The following is a 24404-nucleotide window of genomic DNA, read 5'->3' as shown; positions in this document are numbered from 1 at the left end:
ATTCAATGGGAGTTACTATGCTTACCACAATTCTATAAGGAAGTTCTATTATTCTCTCCATTTTACATATGTGGAAAGTGAATTTTGGAGATTTGACATCACATTTCTTTTTTTTGAGACAGAGTCTCACTCTGTTGCCCAGGCTAGAGTGCCGTGGCGTCAGCCTCCCTCACAGCAACCTCAAACTCCTGGGCTCAAGTGATCCTCCTGCCTCAGCCTCCCGAGTAGCTGGGGCTACAGGCATGCGCCACCATGCCCGGCTAATTTTTTCTATATATATTTTTTAGTTGGCCAGATAATTTCTTTCTATTTTTAGTAGAGATGGGGTCTCGCTCTTGCTCTGGCTGGTCTCGAACTCCTGACCTTAAGCGATCCTCCCTCCTTGCCCTTCCAAAGTGCTAGGATTATAGGTATGAGCCGCCCGGCCCGGCCTCACACTCCACACTTCTAACCGTGAGGCTAAACTGACTAGTTCTTAAAATTGTTGTTCTGTATTTGTTTTGCTTAGCTTTTGTTTTTAAAATTATTGTGAAAATCAAATTTCAGGATAAATAAAAAAAAAACCTTGATTCCGCAACTCGAACACAATACAGATGTCACTGGTGATCTCGACAGTAGTTCCAGGGGTGAGATGGGGACAGAAGCTAAACTGGATTGTGTTGATGACTTAATGAAAGGTGAGAAGGGTGTGTTGACAACTCCATAGTGAGATTCGGGCTGTGAAGGGGTGTTCGAGGAGATCCAGAGAAGTGAAATGTCTTGTCTGAGGTCACACAGCTGGAAAGTGGGAGGACTGGGACTCGAACCCTGCTGTGTCTGTGGCTATACCACACCTCATGGGTCATGCTGGTCCTACACGCTGTTTATACTCAGATGGGATGCAACGCATGGAAGCACGTTGCTAATGGCAGCTCACATGATGCAAGCCATGAAGGAAAAGGTCTTGATGGGCTCAGTGGGTTAATAAGAAGGGAGGACTCACAAACCAGAGAGCCTGCCTAAGAGATTTGGAAGCAGTACCCAATGGCTCAGTCTTTGGGGGTGAAAGACATGCTGCCACCTCATTTCACAGAGGAGGGCACAGGGTACCCACACTGCCTGCTGCCTCCCCATGGGCACTAAGGTCCGAGGACAAGAGGCTGGAGGTGCCATGGAGGCATCCCTGTCAATATTCCAGGGAATGTGCCTGCTGTATTCCCACCCCACCCCCAGGCTCAAGCTTTCCAAACTCCCTTCTGGCCACAGTTCCGGAGCAAGAAATCACATCAACTGAGTCACAGCTGATATGAGAAAAACTCCAACCTGCTTTATTTCAAAAGGGCAAAGGTCAGGGGAAGAACAGTCCAAAAACTGCATATTTTTCCCTAGACACATCTATCCTCTGAGAAACTGGACATTTTGGGTCCAGAAGGAGCTGGCCCTAGGCCATTCCATTGAAAGGATTTTTGTCTAGCTCTTTGACACTCCTGTGTCTATGGCTTGGGTTGCTTGCCACACTGGCCCCTGGCCCAGGATGGCTGGGTCCAGCAATACCTGGGCCACTCTAGTTGATGTAGTAGACCTTGGCAGCATCATAGTGGGCATGGGTCATGTAGGTTGTCTCCCTAAGGGGCCACCAGTGGTCAGGGTGGTAGGTGGCTGGGTAGACGTGGGGCTGGGGTTAGATACAACAGAAGAGTGCCAGGCTCCGGTCAGTGGCCACAGTGGGCAGGTAGAGATACAGCTTATCCAGAAGGTGTCCCGGCCAGAAGGCATTGGGGTGGGTTCGCTGTGGACCACTGGGGCTCTTCACCTTTAGCTTCCTAGAAAATGAGAAGACAAGAAGGAACGTTATCAGCTGACAGGCCAGGGCTCAGTCTCCTTCTCCCTAGAGCACACCAACTGTGACCAAAGTGGAGATTTACCACTGTATTAAGCACCTCAGTACCTCAGTCCTCCCTGCAGTTCCATGCGGTAGGTTCTGTTATCCTGTCAACCTCCAGTGAGGACCCAGAGGCCTAGAGAGGCTGTAACACAGTGAGCAAGCGAATGGGTGCAATCTGACTCCCAGTCTGCTGCCTCTAAAACCCAAAGTCTTAACCGTGCACCATCTGTTACCTGGAGGCATTTTAATGTGGTGTTCGGAGTGCAGCCCCTGGAGCTGGCCTAGCTGGGTTCAAATCCCCACTCCACCACTTAATAGATGTGTGACTTTGACCTTTCTGTGCTTCAGTTTCCTCTTCTGTAATACGGGTATGCTAAGGCTGACTTCATAGGGCTGCTGAGAGGATTTAAGTGAGTTAACACATGGAAAGACTCAGATGCTGTGCTGGGCACAGGACGCAACATGCAGAATCCCAGGGACCCTCTAAGGTGAGGCTAGCTCCCCTCCCACTTTCCTTCCTTCCTTCCTTCCTTCTGGAGTTAGATGATTGCCACAGACCTGGTGAATTCCTCAAACTCCTTAAAGTGCATTTTCTTGATTTTCTTTGGCATTTTCCTAGTGGAGAAAAGAAAGGCATTTTGTTAGGAGAAGGGAATCCAGGCTCATGGGGCCTTGGGGAGTAGGACAGGGGCCACAGGAGTGGGCCCATTTCTGAGTCTCAAACCAGAGGTCTGAAAAGAGAATTTCTTCTACCTGGGGTGGGGTCCTGACTCTGTGTCTCCATGCTCCAGGGGAACGCACAGTGGGCTTGGGTCAGCCAGACCTGGTCTCATCACCTGGCTGGCTGGGTTCTCCTTTCTGGGCCTTGGTTTTCTCATTGCCCAGAACAGAGACCTCCCAGGGTAGTTATGAGAGACGTTCCATAAGTAGTAGCTGCTGAATCTGAATCCTTCTGGGGCCCCTGACTCCCACTTCCCCTGCCAGAGCCTAATCCAGCCTTGAGGACAGGGGTGGTGAAAACTAACCCCGCCCCCTAAACCTTGAGCCTGCCAGACATCGCTAATCAATCACAGCATTCTTTCCCAATCCTGTCTGAGTAGCAAGACAGAGCCAATGTCTCTCCTTGACCTAGGGGGCCTCTCTTTCTCCTTTATAGCTGTGGCCTACCTAAGCATGGACAAAAAATCCCTTTCCCAGGTTCCCACCCACTTCCCAGGTTTGTAGCTCAGGAATTGGTGCCAGCGGCCTAGGGGGCTGGGAGGCAGTCACAGGGGGAACAGAAGGGCCCTCCAGGGCCCCACCAGCCTGGCTCTGCTCAGGACGCACCTGCACTTGAGAATGCCCTGACCAGAGCAGGTGGAACAACAGCAACGAGCGGGTGAGTGCTGTCCGTGCTAAGAAGTTTACATGCACTTCTCATCTGATCCTCACTGTTAGGCTCCTTTTACACATGAAGATGCTGAGGCTCAGAGAGAGAAGTACCTTGTCCATTTAACCCGAGGCCTGTGTGATCTCTACTCGGCTCTGCTACGTCCCACCCGGGCATTCTGGCCACACACCCCCGTGGGCAGCTGGCAGAGGTCTAGGGTGCTGGGGCAGGTCCCGGGCCCCTCCCACCTCGTGGTATCCAGCCTGCTGGCCCCTCCGGCTCCCGTGCTGGGCCCCTCCCTCTGCAGTCATCCACTGATGCTGCCCAGGGCTTGCCACCTGCTGCTTGACCCAGATCTGGTGGTTCTAGGCTTTGGATCACCAAAGGAGGTCATTTTCTTAGAGGGGATTCAGGTTGGTCTGAGGGTCAGGGACAGGCTCCAGGGCAGTGTTTCTTCCTCCTCCCAGGAGCTGCAAACCTGCCTCTTGCCAGAGAAGGTGTGTGTTGGCTGCAGGGCAGCAGGGCAGAGAAAGGGCTGCCCCTCTGTCCTCTGTAGGGCCCCTGACACCTGGGTGTTGATTTGTGACACCCCCCGCCCGCAAATCTCTAATAAGGCTCTCCTCATACTCTTTCCAGAGACCTTGCGGCTGTGGAGGACTGTGGTCGGGAGGGCAGCTGTGCGGGAGCTGAGGCCAGGAGGCCATGATCCTAAGACACGTGGTGGCATGACACTTGGGACTTGGCCAGTATATGGTGACCATTCGGGACACAGACACTGGCACAACACGACACGCCAAGTATTTCAGCATCCCAGCCCCCGCACTGAAGGGACAGCAATGGGACAGAGGCAAAGGGCAGAGAGAAGCGGGTCTGAAACTCAGCTTGTCAGTCTTCTTGGCCGCAGACTGTCTGAGGCCCTGGGACCTGAGCAGAGCCAGGTTCGGAGGGAAGAGCTTCCAGTCACAGTAGTAGCCTCCGGGCTGCCGGATCGGGAGCACCTCGTCCTCCTGGAACACGATCTTGTCTCCCGGGTAGAGCAGCGCTGTGAGCAGCGGGAAGGAACACACGTGGCCCATTAGCTCAGACAGTCCCGCTCCTCCCTGAGCCTCTGGGGTCAGACGGGGGCTGCTTTTCTTTTTAACTGCATTTTTGTTTAAAAAGGCTTTTTTCTCACATACATTTTCTAACTTGTTCTTTTCTTTTTTTTAAGACAGAGTCTTGCTCTGTCACCCTGGCTAGAGTGTAGTGGCATCATCATAGCTCACTGTAACCTCAAACTCCTGGGCTCAAGCGATCCTCCACCACACTCAGCTAATTTTTCTATTTTTTGTAGAGACGAGGTCTCACTCTTGCTCAGGCTGGCCTTGAACTCCTGAGCTCAGGGGATCCTCCCGCCTTGGCCTCCCATAGTGCTAGGATTACAGGCGTGAGCCACCGCGGCCAGACTTAACTTGTTATTTTCAAATAACTGCAGATTCACTGGAAGTTGCAAAAATTGAGCAGAGGGGTCCCTTGAACCATCTCCCAGCTTCCCCCCGTGGTGATATGGCCTATAGCTGTAGTGCCGTATCAGGAAAGCAGCGCTGGGCCTTGGGATGGTGCTGCTAACAGGACTACAAATGAAGGGGACTGTTTATAACCAGGTCAACAAGGGCCCCAAGGCCCGAGGACAAAGAGGACTGGGCTGGTTAGGAGTCCCAGGAGCATGTGGGAGGATTCCACCAAGACTTCACTAGGTTAACTTAGACCTGTTTGATGGTAGTTTTTTCCTTGTCTTGAATTAGTTTCACAGATACCCTTGGGAGAGTTTTCTAAGAAGTGCAGAACATAAAAAATGCTGGGCCAGGGTCTCCACCTTCCTACAACTGTGGAGCAGTGCTCATCCTAAGATGGTAACACACAAAAATCTCGTGTTCTGGAAAAAGTAATGGAAGTTACACTCCAGGTTGTAATGTTGGTTGTTTGGGGCTAGGGCAGAGTCTGTGCAGGTGAGAAGTTAGGAGAGGGAAGGGGAGATATGCAACATCCACATTTTCAAAAGGTATCCGTGACTTTTTAAAGTATGCTTTTTAAATGATTTATAGAAATAATTTTATGCAAATGGAAAAGAAAAAGAGATTTGTGATTGGATGGTCACTGAAATTTTAATAGTGGCCAACTCAAGCTGGAGGGATTTTTATTTTTATGTTTTTCAAAAAATTCAAATAAGCAAGTATTATCTATAAAACAAAGGCAGAAAACTAATAAAGCTATATTTGCTCAAGAGAGGGGGATACCTCAATGTTCTAGAATTCTGGCCCTGAGCTTGAGGCCTGGAGTCTGAGCCCACCAGGCTCTAGTCTAGAACACAGACCTGGAAGTCCTGATACGTGGATCAGGCCTCTGTCGGAAAGACACCCAAAGACAGGGGCCAAGACAGTGGTCAGTTCAGGAGCAAGAGGATGCCCACGCACGGGATGCTGCTGTGTGCCGTGAACGAGAGCCCCTGCGGACAGCTGAAGCTCACCCCTGTGGGACCCAGCAGCTAGCAAAAGGCAGCAGCGGAGAGAATTGACAGTGGCTCGATGTTCTGGTGGGGACAGAGGAGGCACGTTTGGGGAAGTCCTAACCCAGGGGGCGCTGTGCAGGGTGCCTGGGACGTCTGCTCGCATTTTCGAAGGCACTAGCTGCAGCTCCACCGCTGGATGAACCAGGGATGTAGACAAGCAGGGAAGGTGAGGCTCCCTGAGGAAGGAGGGAGGAAGGATGCTCTGGTGAAAAGTGGGTGTCCAGAGCGGCAGGATCTCCTTCTGTCTCTGTGCTCCCAGCCTAGACAGGCAGCAACTGGCTGCCCAAGCAGCGGGCACATGGCGGTGTGTGGGAAACCGACCACTGAGGTTGCTTTGCCTGTGTTCCTGAAGGCCTTTGGCCACATTTTCCTGTCATAGACTGCACTGTGTGCCCCCCACGATTCATATGTTGAAGTCCTAACCCCCAGTACCTTAGAATGTGACTGTATTTGGAGATAAGGCCTCTATTTTTGTTGTTGTTGGGTTTTTTGTTTTGTTTTTTTAATTATATTTGCAACCCAGGAGCATAGATTCAAGTTGCCCTGAATATACATTTCTGAGATAAGGCCTTTAAAGAGGTGATCAAGCTAACTCGAGGCTGTAAAGGTGGGCCCTAATCCAGTTTGACTGATGTCCTCGTAAGAGGAAATGTGCACACAAGAGAGGCACAAAGGGGCACATGCATGGCGAACAGACCAGGGCAAGAGGCAGCAAGAAGGCTGCCATCTGCAAGCCAAGGAGAGAGGCCTCGGAAGAAACCAGCCCTGCTGGCACCTTGATCTTGGACTTCTAGCTTCCAGAACTGTGAAAAAATGAATTCTTGTTGTAAACCATTGACTGGTGGTATCTTGTTATATCAGCCCTAGCAAACTAATGTAATCGTTTCCCTCCCTCTTGGGAAAAAAGATGGAAATAATCTATTGTGACTGTTAACTCTGGTTCTCAGGTAAGTCACACCACTGTCTGTGTGTCCCTTTCTCAGAAAGCTGCATTTCCCAGTGTGGCCACAGTTCCCTCCTGCAAGGTTCCTACAAGAAAAACCTCTGCCCCCAAGCACAGCTTGCTCCTTCATGTTTTTAAAGTACAGAGAGGGTCCTGCCCAATAAATGTGTAAATTCACAAATTCACAAACTTGAGATGCTGGCATTGCTAAGTTGCCATCAGGGGCTGGGCCCTCCCCCATCCCGACGTATCAGAAACACTCACTATCCAGAGATGCAGAGAGCTCAGATCAGCTTGGATAAATAATATGAAAACGTTATTCTTCCCCCAAGAGAGGGCAGAAGCAGCATGGAAATCTCAGAGCCGAGTCCTGTTATTTGAGCAAAGAGCGCAGGGCCTCAGCAGATGCCGTCTCCGGGAGCATTCCTACCTCACCGCTTGTTGCACAAGAACCAAGAAACAGGCCTGGCCAGGAGAAGCGGTTTTGATAGCAGTTATCATTTCCGTCAAACATCCTCTTCCGTATTGGGATTGTTCCTTTACACTCAACCGCATGGATCCCTCACCCAGAACTCCCGTCCTTGGGGCTTCCTGCTCTAGAAGACCTTCCAACTCACCAAGCTCAGGGCTCCGGAATCCAGACCCCCAGATCTCAGCTGGGGAACCCAGACCTTCAGGCCTGTGTTCCAGAAACAGGCTGGGCTCTTCCTCCTCCCCGTCCTTATTCCCAGTGTTCCCACAACAGGCCACAGCAGCTTGACTGGGTGCCTCAGGTGGACGTCACCCTCCCTCTAGCCTGGGGCCTCTTGGCATCTTCCCAAAGGCCAATCACCAAGGCTCTTACCTTTCATGAGGATGTCCTCCGTCAGCGGGAGGCCATAGAACTCACAGAGCTTCCAGCATCGCAGGTAGACCAGAAAGTTGTCCCTGCGGGACACGCCAATGAGCTCGTTCATCTCCCCATCGATGGTGGATGGCAGGCAGTGCTCGTCAAAGTGCTTGTTCCCACAGCGCACCAGCCGGCACCGCTCTGAGTACTGGATGGAGGGGATGGAGATCTGCAAGAGAACGCAGGGAGGCTCACCCTGCCCTTGCCCTGAGTTTTCCTCACCGACCTCTCCCCGAGAGGCCCTGGTGAATGGCAACAGCAAACTGTGCACAGTGGGGCTGCAGTTCAGGTCAATGACTCAGGAGGAAAATCACACATGGTCAAGGTCATCCCTGATGAGCACTTGAATGGTCAGCACGTGTGGTTCTATGTGCACAGCCCTGTACATGGATGTGCATACATGATTGTATAATATATGCAGCAAGGCACAGTACACATGCCCTAGAGGAGTCCTACTGAAAAATGACATCCCAGTGTTTGGCTGCATGGGGATTTAATTTAGGAGCAGCCATCTGTGACCTTGAAGTGGAAGCCATGTGCTAAGGTAGAAGGGCCTGGGGAGCAAGTAACCACTTTTATTAGCTACTGCCTTCTGCTGCTGCTGGTTTTTTTTTTAACCAAGGGGAAAAAAACTACTTTTTAAAGTTTCTAACAACAGAATCAGCAAAATACAACCCATGGGCCAAATCTGGCCCACCACCTGTTTTTATAAATAAAGTTTTGCTGGCGCACAGCCATGCTCGTTTGTTTAGGTGTTGTCTTTTGGCTGCTTTGTGCCGCGACAGCGGGCTGAGTAGTTGCGACAGAGACCATACGGGCCACAAAGCCTAAACTGTTTACTATCTGGTCCTTCACAGAGGAACTTTGCCGGTCCCTACTCCATCGTTTGGGTTTTCTTATTATGCAATTGGATCACATCTTAGTTGATACAGCACTTACCAGTATCTGCCATTTTATTATACATATATTGTATATGCAAATGTGTACTTTTTGTATATAGTAGTATATTAATGTTGTCTGCCTCCCTGACTAGGCTGTCAGCTTCCTGGGGCAGGGACTGTATTGTTCACTACAGCATCCAGAAGAGGGCCTGGCAAATCATAGGCTCTCCATAAATATTTATTGGACGAACTAAGTCACTCAATCAATCCTTCCTTCCTTCGCTTGCCATGTACTTTGGGAGGGTCTATGCAGGGCCAGGCCCTGTGCCAGGCGCTTGGATTCCAGCTGTGATGAATATGCAGCCCTGGTCTCAGGAAAAAAAGTAATCAAAGAATGGGAAGAGGGGAACTCAATACTTTCAGAGACATGATCTCTGTTTCTCTCTCTCTTTTTTAAGAGATTGGGTCTCACCCTATCACCCAGACTGGAATGCACTGGCATCATCATAGCTCACGGCAGCCTTACTCCTGGGCTCAAGTGATCCTTCTGCCTCAGCCTCCCAGGTAGCTGGGACTACAGGTGCACACCACGACACCTGGCTCATTTTTCATATTTTTTAGAGACAGGGTCTTGCTATGTTGCCCAGGCTGTTCTTAAACTCCTGGCCTCAAGTGATCCTCCTGCCTCGGCTTGTCAAGCCACTGGGATTATAGGCTCCAGCCACTGTGCCCAGCAGAAGTGTGATCTTATTTCATCTTTACAAAAACCTCATGGGCAGTTAGTGTTCTTGCACAAATGAGGGAAGAAGTGTGCTCAGCGAAGTGAGAACCCCTCACAGTAGGCTCCCTCAGCCAGCAGGTGGTGCCGCTGCACTGGATTTGAACCCCAGCTGGTCCAGTCCCCAAGCCCTGTGCCCTCCCTGGGCTGGCAGGGTACCTTGTGCTGCCGCTTCCGCTCACGGTACCGTTTGCCCACGTCCTCCATCTCCTCCAGGGTCATGGGCCGCGCCTCCGTCTGCCTGTCGACCACGGGCACTGTCAGCAGGTCCATCTGGGGAGGCGATGGGGCTGGATCCACAGCCTGCTTCTTGGGCAGGCTCTTTGGGGAAGGTCTGTGCTTGGCCAAGTCTAGAGTCAGAGGGAAGAGACAAAGGAAGGAGGGATGGTGACGGTGCCCAACCACGGAATCTACCAAGCAGTCATCCAACGTCACCGGGCGGGCGCCAGGACATCCTCTGCTCCCTTCCCACACGTCCGGGCCATACCCACCCGAGACGCACCCTGAATGTGTCCCTGCTCTCCATGTCCATGATGGTCTCCCTCAGCTGCACCACCACCCCAGCCCTCCAGCCGCCATGCTCATCCTCTGTCACCCTGTTTCCACCAAGTGGCAAAATAGGACCCTTCAAAACTATACAGCCAGGCATGGTTGTGAGTCCTTGTAGTCCCAGCTACTCAAGGGCAGAGGCAGGAGGATCGCTTAAGCCCAGGGGTCTGAGGCTATGGTAGGATGATTGTGCCTGTGAGTAGTTACTGCACTCCAGCCTGGGCAGCATAGCGAGACCTGGTCTCTAAAAATGTTTAAATATATATGTGTATATATATATAAAGTATAGAAACCAGATCACCTCATTCCTCTGGGTTCCCATAGCACTTAGACTACAATCCAGAGTCCTTTCCGCAGGCTACTAGACCGTTCCCCAGCTGTCTTCCCACCTGGCCCGTCTACTGTTCACCCCTCACCCACTCCACCCAGCCATCCTGACTTCTTTCTGTCCTTTGAAAGCTTTCCTGCCTCAGGGACTTTGCCTTGGCAGTTCCCCCTGCCTAGGATGCCCTTCCAGACTGCCCTGAAACCGCCCCTATCAATCACAGGTGTCAGCTCCAATGTCTGCTGCTCAGGGAGGCCTTCCCTGCCACCACCCCATTACTCTGTCCTGTTGTCTTCAATGCATGAATCACTACTGGACATCATCTCGCTTAACTCTTTATGTGTAGGCTCAGTGAAGGCAGGGGCTTTTGCTTGTTCACTGCAGTGTTCCCAGTTCCTAGGAGTGTGCCTGGCACGTAGTAGGTGTTCAACAAAGATCTGAATGACTGAAAGATTCCCATTGCCCCTGCCCTGGTTCAGGCCTTCATTGCCTGAAGCTGAAATAAAATCCTGGCCTCACCACCTTCTATTTAGACTGTGGACAAGTGGCTCAGCCTCTCTGAGCTTCAGCTGCTTCCTTGTAAAGCACGAATAGTAACCCTGACTTCCAGGGGACATGAAGGATAAATTGAGACAATTCTGCAAGAAGAACTAATGACCCACAGAGGACTTCCCTCTTGCCCCTTCAGACAAGGTGAGAGACACCCAAGTCCACCTATTTTACCTACGGCCACTCTCCAGGGGAAAGGGACTCAGTGATGATTCCGAAATAGCACTGTTAAAGCAAGTAGTTGCTGCTTGGCTTCGAGTTTATTTCCTGGGAACTAACAGACCCCAAATGCCTTTGCTGCAAATATGCATCACAGCACATTTTGGTCACTCAAATGACTTGCAGCCAGCTACACTGATAAAGGTGAGCTTCAGTGATTTATAAAGAAAAGGCACAAAGAGCATCAGGGGGAAAGCGTACCCAACTTGAGGCAACCCCAAGGATGCTCTGGACACAACGCATCCTGCACAGATGCCAGGCGATGCCTACTGTGGGGGTGGTGATATAGGCAGGAGGAGACTGCGGGGGCGCTCGGGTTCCTTGGGTTCTGAGTGGGGCAGAGACTCTGCCTGGGAGGGGATGGTGCCTCTGCAGGACAGCTGGTCGAGACTGGATGTTGGAAATCTCCCAGGGGACCAAGGACTGGATGCTCTGAGCTGCCTGCTGCCACCAGATGAGCCATGCCAGTGAGGATGCTGAGCACCCCATTCAGTATGACCCTAAACTCCAGAGACCCTGCCCCAGATCGTCAACCATATAAGGAAACTCCCTCACTACCTCCTCTAGGGCTCTTACATGACCTCAGGGATGGCAAGGAGCGCCCCTCTGCCAAATGTGTCTGAGATTAAATTCCTGCCAACCTGGTGGATATGGGCAGAGCAAGATTTGTTTCATTTAGAAAAACAAAGTTGTGGTTATATTTGGGGAAGGTGCTGGAATGGGCGAGTAGTTGTAATTGTTCTTTTTTTTTTTTTTTGCAATCACAATGGCACTAAAATATAAAGAAGCACAATGCATCCTTGTGTTATAGAGTAAATTCGTAGAGCTTTAGCGAGTCCATTTCTAATTTGCCTTTTATGCCTTTTTTGGACAGATGTGGCCCCACAAACACATGGTTTGACAAATGGAATTTGAGCTGTGCACAACCTATACAACTGTTCACAGCAGCTGTGGTATAATACCCCTGATAGTAGAATATCAAAGTAGGCTTTCCAGTAACCTCTAAACATGTGCTAATTCTGATTTCTGAGCAAGAAATTTTAGTTAACATTTTATCAATAAGGTGTGGATTAATAGGAAGGAGGCCTTGGACCCATACACAAATAAACGTCTCTGGAAAGGCTTGCTGTTTGGGTCAGTTCTTAGCTAATTAGGTGGACTCTGGTGGGCTAAGCCTACCCCTTGAGTATCTTCCTCTAGGGTATAGGCTGGAGCTCATTCATCATCAAATGGATGCAGTGGTAGCTGTGCACTCAAGAGAATATCTACTCCTTAGTAGACCTCCAGGCTAGACATTCCAGAGGCTTGGCCACACCACAGTAGGCCAAAGGTGGACAACACACTCAGGAAGTGAATGTTGCAGGAGGCCAAGGCTGCCCATACCATGGGCGCTCCCAGGATGGGGATGGGGACGGGGAGGCACAGGACGGGGAGGGGTACGCACACTCCTGTGCAGTGGGCAGGGTGCTCATCTGCTGGGCCACAGACCACTGCTTGTAGGTGTTGGCCAGGGTATCCAAGGTGATGGCCTTGTGCTTCCCAAGAGAGCTGAGATAGATCACTATATCCTCCACCTCTTGGTTCTTCAGAGGGACTCCGACCTGAGGAGAGAAGAAAAGCCCCCAAGACCGGCAGGCTCCCATCCAAATGTCCTGCCTTGATGGTCAAAGCCTTACCTGCCTGGCCTCAGCCCACAGCCCGGCTTCTAGTTTCATCCGCAACTGCTTCCCACTCACACTCGACATCCCTGCTGCAGGATGCAGAGCCCTTTCCCATCCCTGAACACAGCCTGCACTTTCTCACCCTCTGCCTTTGCTCAGCCCTCCTTCTCTGTCTGAAAAACTCCTATCCCTCCTTCAAAGCCCAGTCCAGATGTCACCATCTTTATAGGGTCAGTTATTTCTTGCTCCCACCCTACTTAGCACCAATCTCAATGACAGCATTTACCACACTGGGTATGGAGAATGATTTCACAAGTCTCTCATCCTTGTCCACAAGGATCTCATAAACCTCCCTTAACTGAAGTAAAATAGGATCAGGAATACTATACACCCTACTCTGACAAGGACGACAAGCAACTCTGGAGGTGTATAATGCTTGCCATCAATATTGAATATTCAAGAAGAAAAGTTTTAAAGGAAATATAATTTTGTTCTTCAGTTTCTTTAGAAGAACAAACTTTCCTTAAATAAGATCAGAAATCTCTTGGTGCTAAAAGATTTAATATTTTACCTTTTTGGCTATGGAAATTAAAGACTCTTTAGTTTTTTGTTGTTTTAAATGCCTTGTAATGTTGTTCACATAACTACATGTTATAAAACATATGTGTGGGCCGGGTGTGGTGGCTCACGCCTGTAATCCTAGCACTCTGGGAGGCCGAGGCGGGTGGATCGCTCGAGGTCAGGAGTTCGAGACCAGCCTCAGCAAGAGCGAGACCCCATCTCTACTAAAAATAGAAAGAAATTATCTGGACAACTAAAAAATCTATATAGAAAAAATTAGCCGGGCATGGTGGTGCATGCCTGTAGTCCCAGCTACTCGGGAGGCTGAGGCAGTAGGATCGCTTAAGCCCAGGAGTCTGAGGTTGCTGTGAGCTAGGCTGACGCCACGGCACTCACTCTAGCCTGGGCAACACAGCGAGAGTCTGTCTCAAAAAAAAAAAAAAAAAAAATATGTGTGACAACGGAGGATTTAAAACCACAAAAGATGTAGCAGTCAACTTCCTAAAGTTTTTTTAAAGGTATCTTGTATTCAAAATATATTTAAAAAGCTTAATTCATCTAGACCAGGGGCAGCCAAATTTTTTTTTTTTTTAGAGATGGGGAATCTTGCTCTGTTGCCCTAGTTACAGTGCAGTGGTGTGATCATAGCTCCCTGTAGCCTCCAGCTCCTAAGCTGGGCTCAAGCAATCCTCTTGCCTCAGTCTCCCAAGTAGCTGGGACTGCAGGCGTGCACTACCATACTCAGCTAATATTTTTCATGTTTTTAGAGATGAGGTCTTGCTATGTTCCCCAGGCGGGTCTCAAACTCCTACTCTCAAGCAATCCTCCTGCCTCAGCCTCCTGAGTTGCTGAGATTTCAGTTGTGAGCCACTGTGCTCATGCAAACTTTTTCTATAAAAGGACAGATAGTAAATATTTTAGATTTTGTGAGCCATATGGTCTCTGTCATAAGTACTCAACTTTGCCAGTACAGCATGAAAACAGTCATAGATAATAAATACATAGATGAACGAGTATGGCTGTGTTCCAGTGAAACTTTATTTTAAAAAACAGGACACAGGCTGGATTTGACTTGTGGGCCATATGTTACAGACCCTGCCAGACCAGTAGAACTTTCCATGGCGATGCAAATGTTCTACGTCTGCACAGTCCAACAGAGGAACCACTTGCCCCGTGTAACTACTGAGCACTCAGAATATAGCTGGTGTGATTGAGGAACTGGATTTTTTATTTTATTTATTTAAAATTAATTTATATTATTAAATAGCCAGTGCAAGTAAAAGTGTGGCCCATAAACTAGGACCACAGGCATTGGGAGGGGCTTGTTAGGAGAGCAGCGTCTTGGGCCCGCACTGGGCACCGGGCCAGGAGCTGTGTCTCAACAAGACCCCTATGTGATGTCTAAAAGAGCTGTAATGCTCCTCCATGTGATCTATATGCCAGTGACAGTTGGAGAAGCTCTAGAAGGTTCTAGAGGCAGGACTGAAGGCCCAGTCTCTCTGGGCTCAGTCGGGGGTCTGGTGGGTAAGACAGGGACTTGTCAGGCAGTTGGCTGGTTGTGGGGAGGCTCTGAGAACTTCCCATTCCCGTGGGGCCTTTCAGGGTCACACTGGTATGGGGGTGCTTTTAAGGGTCTGGTCTGGCCACAGTTAATCCACACTGTCCAATCTGGCTCTACTGGTAACAATACTGGCACTTGTGCTCCCTGTGTCTGCTTTTCCACAGATCCAGAGCCTGGGACAGGGGCCCAGCCGGAGGAAGCAGGGCTGGGGGGGCGCTCACTGTCTTTAAGGCTGCGATGAACTCCTCCCTGGTGATTCTCTGGTTCTCGCTGTGGTCCACCTTGTTGAAAATCTCCAGGACCTTGATCTTGCGGCGGTGTAGGTAGTAGAACAGGGCCAACAGGGCGGAGGGCTTGGGCAGCCGGAGCTGGGGCACCACTCGGCAGGAGAGTCGGGGGGCTTTCTTCTGGAAGAGGTGAGAGAGTGAGGCAGAGGAGGCGTTCAAGGGACACAGACCAATGGGACGCAGTCCCCAAAGTTAGAGAATGACGGGAGAGAGGCCAAGCAGCTCCTCACAGACAGCAAGATGGGGGGCCACAGATTCAGGACAGCTGCGTTTGGCCGCAGACTGCCTGGGAGACTTTGCTTCTCTGGGCCCTGGGTTTTGTCATCTGAAATGGGAGAATCGTACAATAGGAAAACTAAAATCTCCTTCTTATCTCCATCTCTGCCATCAGACAAGCCAGTATGTATACCCCTCTGGTCTCCCAGTGCACCGAAAAACATACCCCTTCCCGGCCCCAGCCTTTGTTCCTGCCGGGCCTCCTGCCTGGGATACCTTTCTCCCTGTCTCTACCTACCCCAGGCCCACTCCTTCAGTTCCAGACTAAAAGGACTATTTCATGATGGGAATGCTCCCTTACCTTGGAGCAGCACTTGACAGTTTCCAAAGGGCCTTCCTATTCCCTGGCTTACTGCTCCTCTGCGCTCCTGGGGTATTTTGGACCCACTGCCATTAATGGCCTGTGGCAAACTGTAGAGCCATTAAACCTGTTGTGTCTGCCTTCCGCACTAATATGTGAATGCCTTGTGCTAAGGCTTGAATATCTGTCCCCTCTGAAACTCCGGGTGAAATTTAATCCCCAGTGTAACAGCATGAAGATGTGGGGTCTTTAAGAGGTAATTGACCCATTCGTGGATTCATGGATTACTGGGTTAATGGATTAATCAGTTATCATGACAGTGAGAACGAGTCTGTTGTAAAAACCTGTTTGGGGGGCTTTCTCTCTCTCGTGGCCCTCTCACCCTGTGATGCCTTCCACTATGTCACGATGTGGCACAAGGCCCTCTCACCAGAAGCCAAGAAGATGTAGCCGCTCAATCTTGGCCTTTCCAGCCTCCAGAACTGTGGAGCTGGAAATAAACCTCTTTTCTTTATAAATCACCCAGTGTCAGGAAACAGACTAGGACACCTTCAGAGCAAGCCGTGTGGTATTTAGCCACGTACCCCCAGCTCCCAGCCTTGTACTGAACAAAGCCCAGGCCCTAGGCAGGTAGGCAGTGATTGTTTGCTGTGCAGAGGTATAGGTGTTACTTCCTCCACTTACAAGAAAGGAATGAGGCAGAGGTAAAGTGACTTTGCCTAAGGTCACATAGTAGAGCTGGGTTTCTAACCCAAGTCCAGTGCTTATTCCTAGACACTGTGCTCCTGGCAGAAACGAATGTGTTGTTAGGCCTGTGAAATTTGGGTTTTGGCTATGATAACAGCAAGGACTGATCCTGAAGTTTCTGGGCCAACCAACCCAAATGACACCCATGAGACTGCAACAGTAATAAAAATGGCAAACATTTATTGAGTGCTCACTATGTACCTGGCACTGTCCTAGGGACCTTATATAAATCAATCCATTTATAGACATCACAGCAACTCCAGGAGGTAGGCACAATGCGCATCCCCATTTTATAGATGAGGAAACCGAGGCCCAGATTGTACCACTAGGAAGTAGCAGAGCTGTGTTTAAACCCAAGTTATCTGACCCCTTATCCCAACTTTACCTGAATTGGGAAGAGTTCAAGTGTCTGTATTGCAAGGAAACATTACAGAGAGACGCGTTAGTAATGGTGCCATCATTTACTACCCATCTAGGTTTGGACGAATTGTTGGCCTCCCTGAGCTTCCATTTCCATATTTGTAAAAGGAAGATCCTCCTTTTTCTCCCAGCCTCTCAATCGAGATCCTCACAGTAACCCCGTGAGCACTCGCTTGGCACATGTAGCCCTCAGCAAACAAGTGTCAATGACAAATGAATGAACAATGAGTATTTTTAAAACACCCCATTAGATGGACTGCCAGGAATTATCCCTTTTGGGGTGGTTTTAAGGTATGTCCACAAATCCTTCAACTCTCCTCCTTTCTAAGAGCCTTCTGTCCTTCCCCTTGAGTGTGGGCAGTGCTCAGTGACTCAATTCTGAGAATATGGTGCAAGTGATAGTGGGAAACTTCTGAAACTGAGACCTTCACCTTCAGAGACGGCGTCATGGAAAGCGCTGCAGCCCCCTTGCTCTCTCCTTTGGACCCTTCACTCTGGAGGATGCCAGCGGCTATACTTGAGGACGCTCAAGCAGCCCTGGGGGGAGGCCCATGTGGGAGGAAGGGAGGCCTCCTTCCAGCAGTCACGTGGGTGAGCCAGCTTGGACGTGAATCCTCTGGCCCCAGTCAAACCTTCAGATGGCTGAGGCCCAGGCCAACATCTCGACTGCAGCCTCATGGAAGACTGAACCAGAGCCACCCAGCTAAGCTACTCCCAGAAACCATGTGCGATAATAGATGTTTGTTGCTTTAAGTCATTTGGGGGTATTTGTTATGCAGCCATAGATAATACGCCTCCCTTTTGGGACTTCCACTTGCTCTTCTGTGGAATGGGGTGAACCAACCATCTTGCCTAACCTAAGGGAACTAAATGCTAACATGTCCTGAAAACCCTCACTGTCTTCCTCTGGCAAATGGGGCTACTCACCTTGGCGGTCCTGGGAGTAGGTGTGGGGGCCTCTGATTGGACATTCTGCTCCTTGTGGATCATGTTCAAGACCTTGGCCTCTGAAAGCGTGAAGCTGGGCTTGTTCTCCAGCCATCTCCTTACGTCGCCAAAGGACTCCAGATCCTTCCGTAGCTTTGCCCTCTTGCTCAGCCAGGTCTTACTATCTTCCGGCTGTTCTTGGATATCTCCAGCTTCCAGGGCTTTGAAGCTGGGGATGGGCTGTAGGGGAGCCCGGGGTTGGGGGGTGGGACTGATGGGCGTCTGCCCCCCCGCCCTGGGAGGCGCGATGATGATCCGCCGGCGGCTTTGGGGCAGGCGGAGCTCGTCCTGCTTGAGCTGCTGGAAGCAGTGGGCGATGACCGCCTCAGGATGGAAGACAGGCACGTTGCCGGCGTTTTCATCACTGACTGAAGTCTCGGACTGGCAGAGCCCTTTGGGGAAGAGGGTTAAAAGGTGAGTTTCTTTCTGCAATAGAACTAAAAGGAGATGGGAAGGAAAAATGTGTCAGCACTAGGCCTGGCATCAGGGCCCTGGGTCCCAGGCCTGGCTTTCTCATTGACTTGCTATAATGGTGAGGAGGAATTCATCTAACGCCGCTGGGCACTCCCGATGGCAGGCACTAAACTAATGGCTTTATGTGCTTTCTCTTACTTAATCTTCCCCACCCCCAGCTCCCAACACTCATACTGGCAATCAGAATGAACTCTTTAAAACGCCAGTCTGATCTTGTCTGATCTGAGGCAGCACACACGTTAAGAGGAGAGGCTCTGGGGCCAGAATGCTCGGGTTTGAGCCCTGGTCCTGCCATCCACTGGCTGTGTGATCTTGGGCCAGCCACTTAACTTCTCTGCGTCTCAAGTTCTTCATCTGTAAAATGGGGATAATGACGGTACCTACTTTATTGGGTGGTGGAGATGTTTGGAATCAGCCGATTCACTAGAGTAGCTTTGTACCTAATAAATGTGCCATTATTTTTGTATACTCACCCTTTGGCCATTTTGAAATCCTTCCAGGACTTTCCACGGTCCTCAAAATAAAGTCCCGTGCCCCTCCTCTGCCCACCCGTCCAGCCTGATCACTTGCCTCTCTTTCCCCACTGTGTTCCAGATGCCTTGAGCTGTCTGTTCCCTGTGTGATCCAAGCCCTAACCTGCCTAAGGGTCTGGCACATGCTGCTCCTTCCTCTAGGAAGCCTCCCTCCCCCATCCGTGTCCTCCTCATTCCTCATCCCCCAGGCCCCAGTCTCAAGTGTACCCTCATCTTAACCTCGCCACATCACAGCTGTTCCCCTCCTCCCACTTATCACAGCCAGGCAAATCAAGGGCTGAAAACTGAATGAGGCTTGAGGTCCTGTTTTGTTTGATATATTGCTTACACTGTTTCAGCTTGAGGCACTTCAGGCTGGGGCATGTCCTCTCCAGCTTTCCACAGGCTCCACCATTCCCTATTGTCTCCCACGCAGCTCAGCTCATTTATGAAGCCCCTGGTTCAGGCAGACGTTTGCTTTGAGATCCCCTCGTACAAGTACTTGGTTGATGTTTACCATTTCCAATAGACTATCAGCTCCATGAAGACTGTGACTTTGTCCCTCTTGCTCCCTGCTGGAGCTCGGGCACCTCCCTAGTGCCTGCATGTCCTGGGAACTCAGTAAAGATTTCGTGACTGAACGAATGACAAACAGGCCTCTGAAGCAGATTAACGGGTGGCAAAAAGAAAAAACAAATGCACAGGCCTCTGAGGTTGGTGCTATGATTATGCCCATTTTACAGATAAGGACACTGAGGCCCAGAGAGGCCCAAGGTCACACAGTTGATTAGTAGCAGAGCTGCCTGGCCCCAGAGCTCAGCTCTTAGCTGTTAATTTGATATTACTCCAGGCTGTCACCCAATCCTGCTGAGTCTCAAGTCTTTTATTTCTAAAATGGTATAAACTCTGTACCATCTATCTACCTCCCAAAGTTGCTGTGAAGATCAAATGAGACAACAGATATGAAAGTGCTCTAAAAATCAGAAGGGGTATAACACCATTATTGGAAATATTGTCATTATTATTCTCCTTCTAAAACCCAAACTCCTCTGCTTAAATCCCATGTGTGGCTCCCAGCTGCCTTAACCTGCCCCGCATCCTCCCGCCCCAGCCAGCTTCTCTAATTTCTCTGACTCCTTCTCTTGCTCCTTCTGCCTCACCCTGTATTTGTGCCCGGACTGAGCTGCCTGTGGTTCCGGCCTGCCCGACCTCCCAGCACACAGCCACGCCGGGCCGCGTCCTCCCTCTGACATGCCCTTCTCTCTCCAGCTTCACTTGATTCTCCCCAACTCGTCCTTTGACACTCAGCTCAGGCACCACTGGAGCCTTCCCAGCCCCTCTCTCGTGCCCACTTCTGGGTCTCCAGAGCCCCCTTACTTAGCCCCGTAGCAGCATTTGCCATATTTTTCTGAAATGAAGACGCTTTCTGTGTCTTTCTTTCCCAACAGCCCGTGAGTTTCCCAGTAGCAGGGACTGTGTCTTAGTTCCCCTATGTCACTGGTGCCCAGCCTGGCATAAAGTGAACATTCAGCACATTTGTTAAGTCCCTTTACAATGCCCATGTGTTCCTTTCATAGTCAGCAAATAACAAAAATGTACATCAGTAGGGACAGAAGTGAGCACTTCTAAGCTCATGTGTCATTTTCTGGACAAGAAAGTCCGTACCCATCAGGGATGCCTGAGAATTTAGTCATTCATCAAACCAGTATTCACTGAGAATCACCCAGGGCCTGCTGCTGTGCCGGGTGCGCCAGACGGAACAAGGCAGGGGAGCCAGAGGGTAATGAGGTGCTCTCAGTTGGGGGAGAAACTTGGCAGACCTTGGGGGTCAACAGGGAAGAGGTGTCACTGAGGTGGACCTTCAAGAACGGTTGGCTATTCAAGGGGAATAGTTGGGGTGGGATTTGGGGGTGGGCGCTGGAAGCATATTATATGTAAACGAGGAGGTTAGTGGGAGATAAGGTTGGAGCCATCTTAAATGCCAAGCTAAGGGATTTCAACTTTACCCTGCAGACCTTGGGAACACATTCAAAATCTGCCCCTCGCTGGTCTTGCTATTACCACTTGCGTCCTCCCTAGACCCAAGCCAGAAGAGTCTTTTAAAACTGCAAAATCAGATCCTGTCACTCCCCCATCTGAAGTCCTTCCATGGCTTCTTGGCGCTCCTAGAATATCTACCCAGCTCCTGGACCTGGGCGCCCTGCCCCCTTCTCATCCCTCATCTCCTCCCAGCCCGCCCCCCCCTCACCCACTGGCCGGGCTGCACTGACCTCCCTTCCGAATGACAGAGGCTTCTGTCCTTCCTTGGCAGAGGCTCCTGGCTCCTTCCTGGCCCTCAGGTTTTCGGTTTTCACATCTGCTGTGCCCTCCAAAGAGCATGGTGTTCTCCAGGCTTCCCAGCAGCAGAGTCCCCACACGGTCCCCAACCTGCATCCCCTGACCACCCTTCTCCAGGGGTGCCCACCGCACCCACCTCGTGGAGTGTCATTCTAGTGCTCTTGGGGGTCCTGTGTCCACTGACAGAAAGTGCGACGGGCTCTTAGAATAAAAGAGGCTGTCTGTCCTTGTGTAGCTAAGGGTAGGGACTGGGTGAAAATGTTCCTGTGGAGTTGGTGAGGAAAGCTCTCAAGAGCTAACTAGTTCAACCCCTGCCCAGGTCTAGGACTCTTTCCTCAATGCCACTGGCAAACTTTGCCCATGTTTATCGTGAACTAAAATAAAATCTTAAGGCTCACCCCCGAATGGCTGACTGAATGGACCCCCTCTTGGCCAAAGGAATACCCTAAAACTAAATTGCCTGCCACAAGGAGGGAGGTCAGACATGCTTTATCATGCCCCTCTTCCTTCTTGGGGACATCTTCTGTAACCCATTAGCAGGCCTAAGGCTATGCAAGACAAACCTGCAGGTCCTCAATTTACACAATGAATATATGCCCAGTGGCTTGTCTTGGATAAACAGCTCCTATGTTAAAACATCCCACGCTTTTAGACAAGGCTTCATGTCTTTAACCAATTACAAGTCAAAGAATCTTTAAACTGACCTATAACCTGTAAGCACCCCCAGGCTCCCACCCCTACCCCTCTTTGAGATGGCCCACCTTTTCAGGCCAAACCAGTGTATCCCCTCCATGTATTGATTTATGACTTTACCTGTAACCCCTGTCTCCCTGAAATGTATAAAACCAAACTGTAACCCAACCACGGCGAGTCCACTTGCTCAAGGCTTCTTAGGTGTGGCTCTGGGTCATGGTCCTCAAATCTGGCTCAGAATAAGTCTCTTTAAAATTATTTTACAGAGTTTGGCTTTTTTCCGTTGACATTATAAACCGAGGGTGACATGGAGCTCTCTGTTTAACATTGGGGACACCTAACTCTGACTGCTAGAAGATACTTCCTTATGTTGACCCAGAATTTGCCTCCCTGGAATTTCTACCTTTTGGCCCCAGTCCTCTCCACTGATGCCCAGAAAACATACTTGTTCCCTCTTTTCTGGGATAGCCTCCCAGTGCCTGAAGATAATTCCATTCTTTCTTGATATTCTCCCCTCTCTTGGCTCCTGATTCAGATCTCTCCCTAAGTCCCATCCTACCTCTCTGGCTGCTGTTCTTGGGCCTTTCTTTTACTGCCCACCCCTTAAATGTTGGTGCTTTCTGGGCTAACACCCAGGTTCTCTTCTTTTTTCAAATAATCTGCTCCACTCTCATGTTGCTATGACCCTCTAATCCTGAGGACACTGACACCCATACTAATACTTAGGACTCAGAATCGGCTCCGATTTCATATATCCAGTTGCTCCTGAAACATCTCCACTTGAATGGCTTACAAGGATCTTGAACTCAACCAACTAAGACTGGATTTGTCTTCACGCCCCTGCCACCACCTACTTGGGTCCTCCGGGGGCATGTTCTCTATCTCTGTGAAAAGGATTTCCATCTACCAGGTCCCCTAGCTACCAACCCGAGCATCATCTTTGATTGCTCCTTCCATGTTCGCTGACTAATCAGCCCTCAAGTCCCTGTAGTGCCCGCTAGCCTGGCCCCTCTCCCTCACCTCCCAGGATCTTTGCCCTGGGCATTTGACCAGAGGCTTGACCCATGTGCCTAGGGAAGGTGGCCAAGTGCTCTGGCTTGCCCTATTTCTCCAGTGGATATGCATGTGTTCGGCACTGGAGAAGAGGCATGGAGACCTTCAGTCTTTCAGCTTGGCAGCCCCAGGTCTCTTCTCCTCACACGCAACATTCTGAGTCTGCCAGTTCAGTCTCCACCTTTGCTGACTGCTCCCAATCCTGTGATTGCCAGTGGTTTCTCCATCTCCTGGCTTATAAGATCTCTCATCATCCTGGCCTTTCTGACCTCTCTCACCACAATTCCAGAGACACTCAAACTATCAGTAGTTTCCTGAAGACACCAGGCCTCTGTGCCTCTGTGCATGCTGTTTCCTCACCTGAAATGCTTTTCCTTTTCCTTTTGGCTTGGAGAACTCTGCAACCTTTAAGCCCCATGTAAAGATCTTTTCCAGGATTCTTTCCAGGAAACACTGCTCCTCTCTGTCCCATACCCTCAGTGCACCTCTTACTCCTGGGCATCACCCCTGCACCCAGCACTCACCCCTTCTTTTTCTGTAATTATCCATTATCTCTGTCCTTCACCTTTGAAACTGCAGTGCTTTGCCAAGAACTTGTTCCCTAGCACTTTCTTGGCAAAACTTTGACGACAGAGGTCTTCCCCATGCCTCTTCTCCAGTGCTGAATACATTAATGTCCCTCAGAGAAACAGAGCAAGCTGGAGGGTCCCAGGCACATGGGTCAGGTCTCTGGTTCCAAGCCAAAACAACTTGGCTAGCTTCTCCAACTAGGCCCAGGCGTGGAAATCTCAGAAATGTACATGCCCTGGACTCCCTGGCAACCTCTCACCTGGAGGGGGGACGGCACAATGAGCTCTCCCGATGGGTCCTGGCCCTCACCCCACCTTTGTGCGTCCAGGGCACTGCGGGCTTCCTGCAGACGGCATGCTTCCAGGGCTTACCGAGCAGTAAGAACAGGCTCTTGAACTCTTCACAGGAATCGTCCATGATCGCGGTGCTGGGAGAGGTGCTACAGGCCGTGTGCGAAAGTGTCGGCGTCTACGTGTGCTTGCTTGCTGGGGGCGCGGGATACCAGAAAAGCAGTAACTCTTGCCACAGCGCTAAACTTGCAGAGCGCAGAAGCGTCCTGTTGCCATGACTACACACGCTCCGCGCTGATTGGCTGAGCCCCGCTACGTGCCGCGAGGCCAGCCGGAAGCAAACTGGGCCCCGCGGCCCAGCGCCTGCTGATCTCACCTCCTTTTGCCCTAAACTGGGACCGGCCGCGAGCAAATCTGAGCCGCGCCCTGTTCTGGGCTTGGTGAAACGACGGGATTTCTTCGATTGGCCCAGTGGCCCTGGAATCTGGTGTAATAAATCCCTGATTTTCCTATGAACTGTTGGATCTTTGGCAGGTCTCATCTTAAGGCCTCCGTTTTTTCATCCAAAGAATAGACCTTGCTTCCTCCACGGGGTTTTAAGAACCCAAGTGAGTCGGAACCAAACAGAGGCAGGGTATCTGATGTATTTGTCCCCTTAGACAGGAGCCTATGGCTTAGACTTACAGAACCTGAGTCCTTGAACTAGGCATCAACCGATAAAATGTGGTATATCCATACAATGGTCATAAGAAGGAATGAA

The 24404-nt window shown here is 50.4% G+C and overlaps 1 protein-coding gene across 3 annotated transcripts; it reads right to left on the bottom strand.

Moving 5' to 3' along the window:
- Positions 1–1281: 1281 nt before the first annotated feature.
- On the bottom strand, positions 1282–23888 carry EFCAB12 (EF-hand calcium binding domain 12). Of its 3 annotated transcripts, none has more exons than XM_045551514.1 (9): positions 23726–23888; positions 17656–18107; positions 14919–15104; positions 12359–12515; positions 9432–9622; positions 7569–7782; positions 4116–4275; positions 2423–2479; positions 1282–1802 (listed from the first exon to the last, which is right to left on the bottom strand). In XM_045551514.1, the coding sequence occupies exons 1-9, from the start codon at positions 23769–23771 to the stop codon at positions 1661–1663; spliced, it is 1605 nt and encodes a 534-aa protein (XP_045407470.1). In that variant the 5' UTR covers positions 23772–23888; the 3' UTR covers positions 1282–1660. The 3 variants fall into 3 exon arrangements, with proteins under 3 accessions (XP_045407470.1, XP_045407471.1, XP_045407472.1); XM_045551515.1 differs by having other exon boundaries at positions 14919–15101; XM_045551516.1 differs by having other exon boundaries at positions 1711–2260.
- Positions 23889–24404: the final 516 nt, after the last annotated feature.

This window comes from Lemur catta, chromosome 5 (assembly GCF_020740605.2).
Source record: "Lemur catta isolate mLemCat1 chromosome 5, mLemCat1.pri, whole genome shotgun sequence".
NCBI lineage: Eukaryota > Metazoa > Chordata > Mammalia > Primates > Lemuridae > Lemur > Lemur catta.
This window is presented reverse-complemented; position numbering and strand designations above follow the sequence as displayed.

Excerpts from the sequence above, each read along its gene's own strand:
- EFCAB12 (XM_045551514.1), bottom strand. The coding sequence starts at position 23,771 with ATGGACGATTCCTGTGAAGAGTTCAAGAGCCTGTTCTTACTGCTCG. Across the intron at positions 12,516-14,918 it reads TCATCGCAGCCTTAAAGACA|GTCGGAGTCCCTCTGAAGAA; the intron begins GTGAGCGCCCCC and ends TTCTCTCCTCAG. Across the intron at positions 7,783-9,431 it reads AGCGGAAGCGGCAGCACAAG|ATCTCCATCCCCTCCATCCA; the intron begins GTACCCTGCCAG and ends GTTCTCTTGCAG.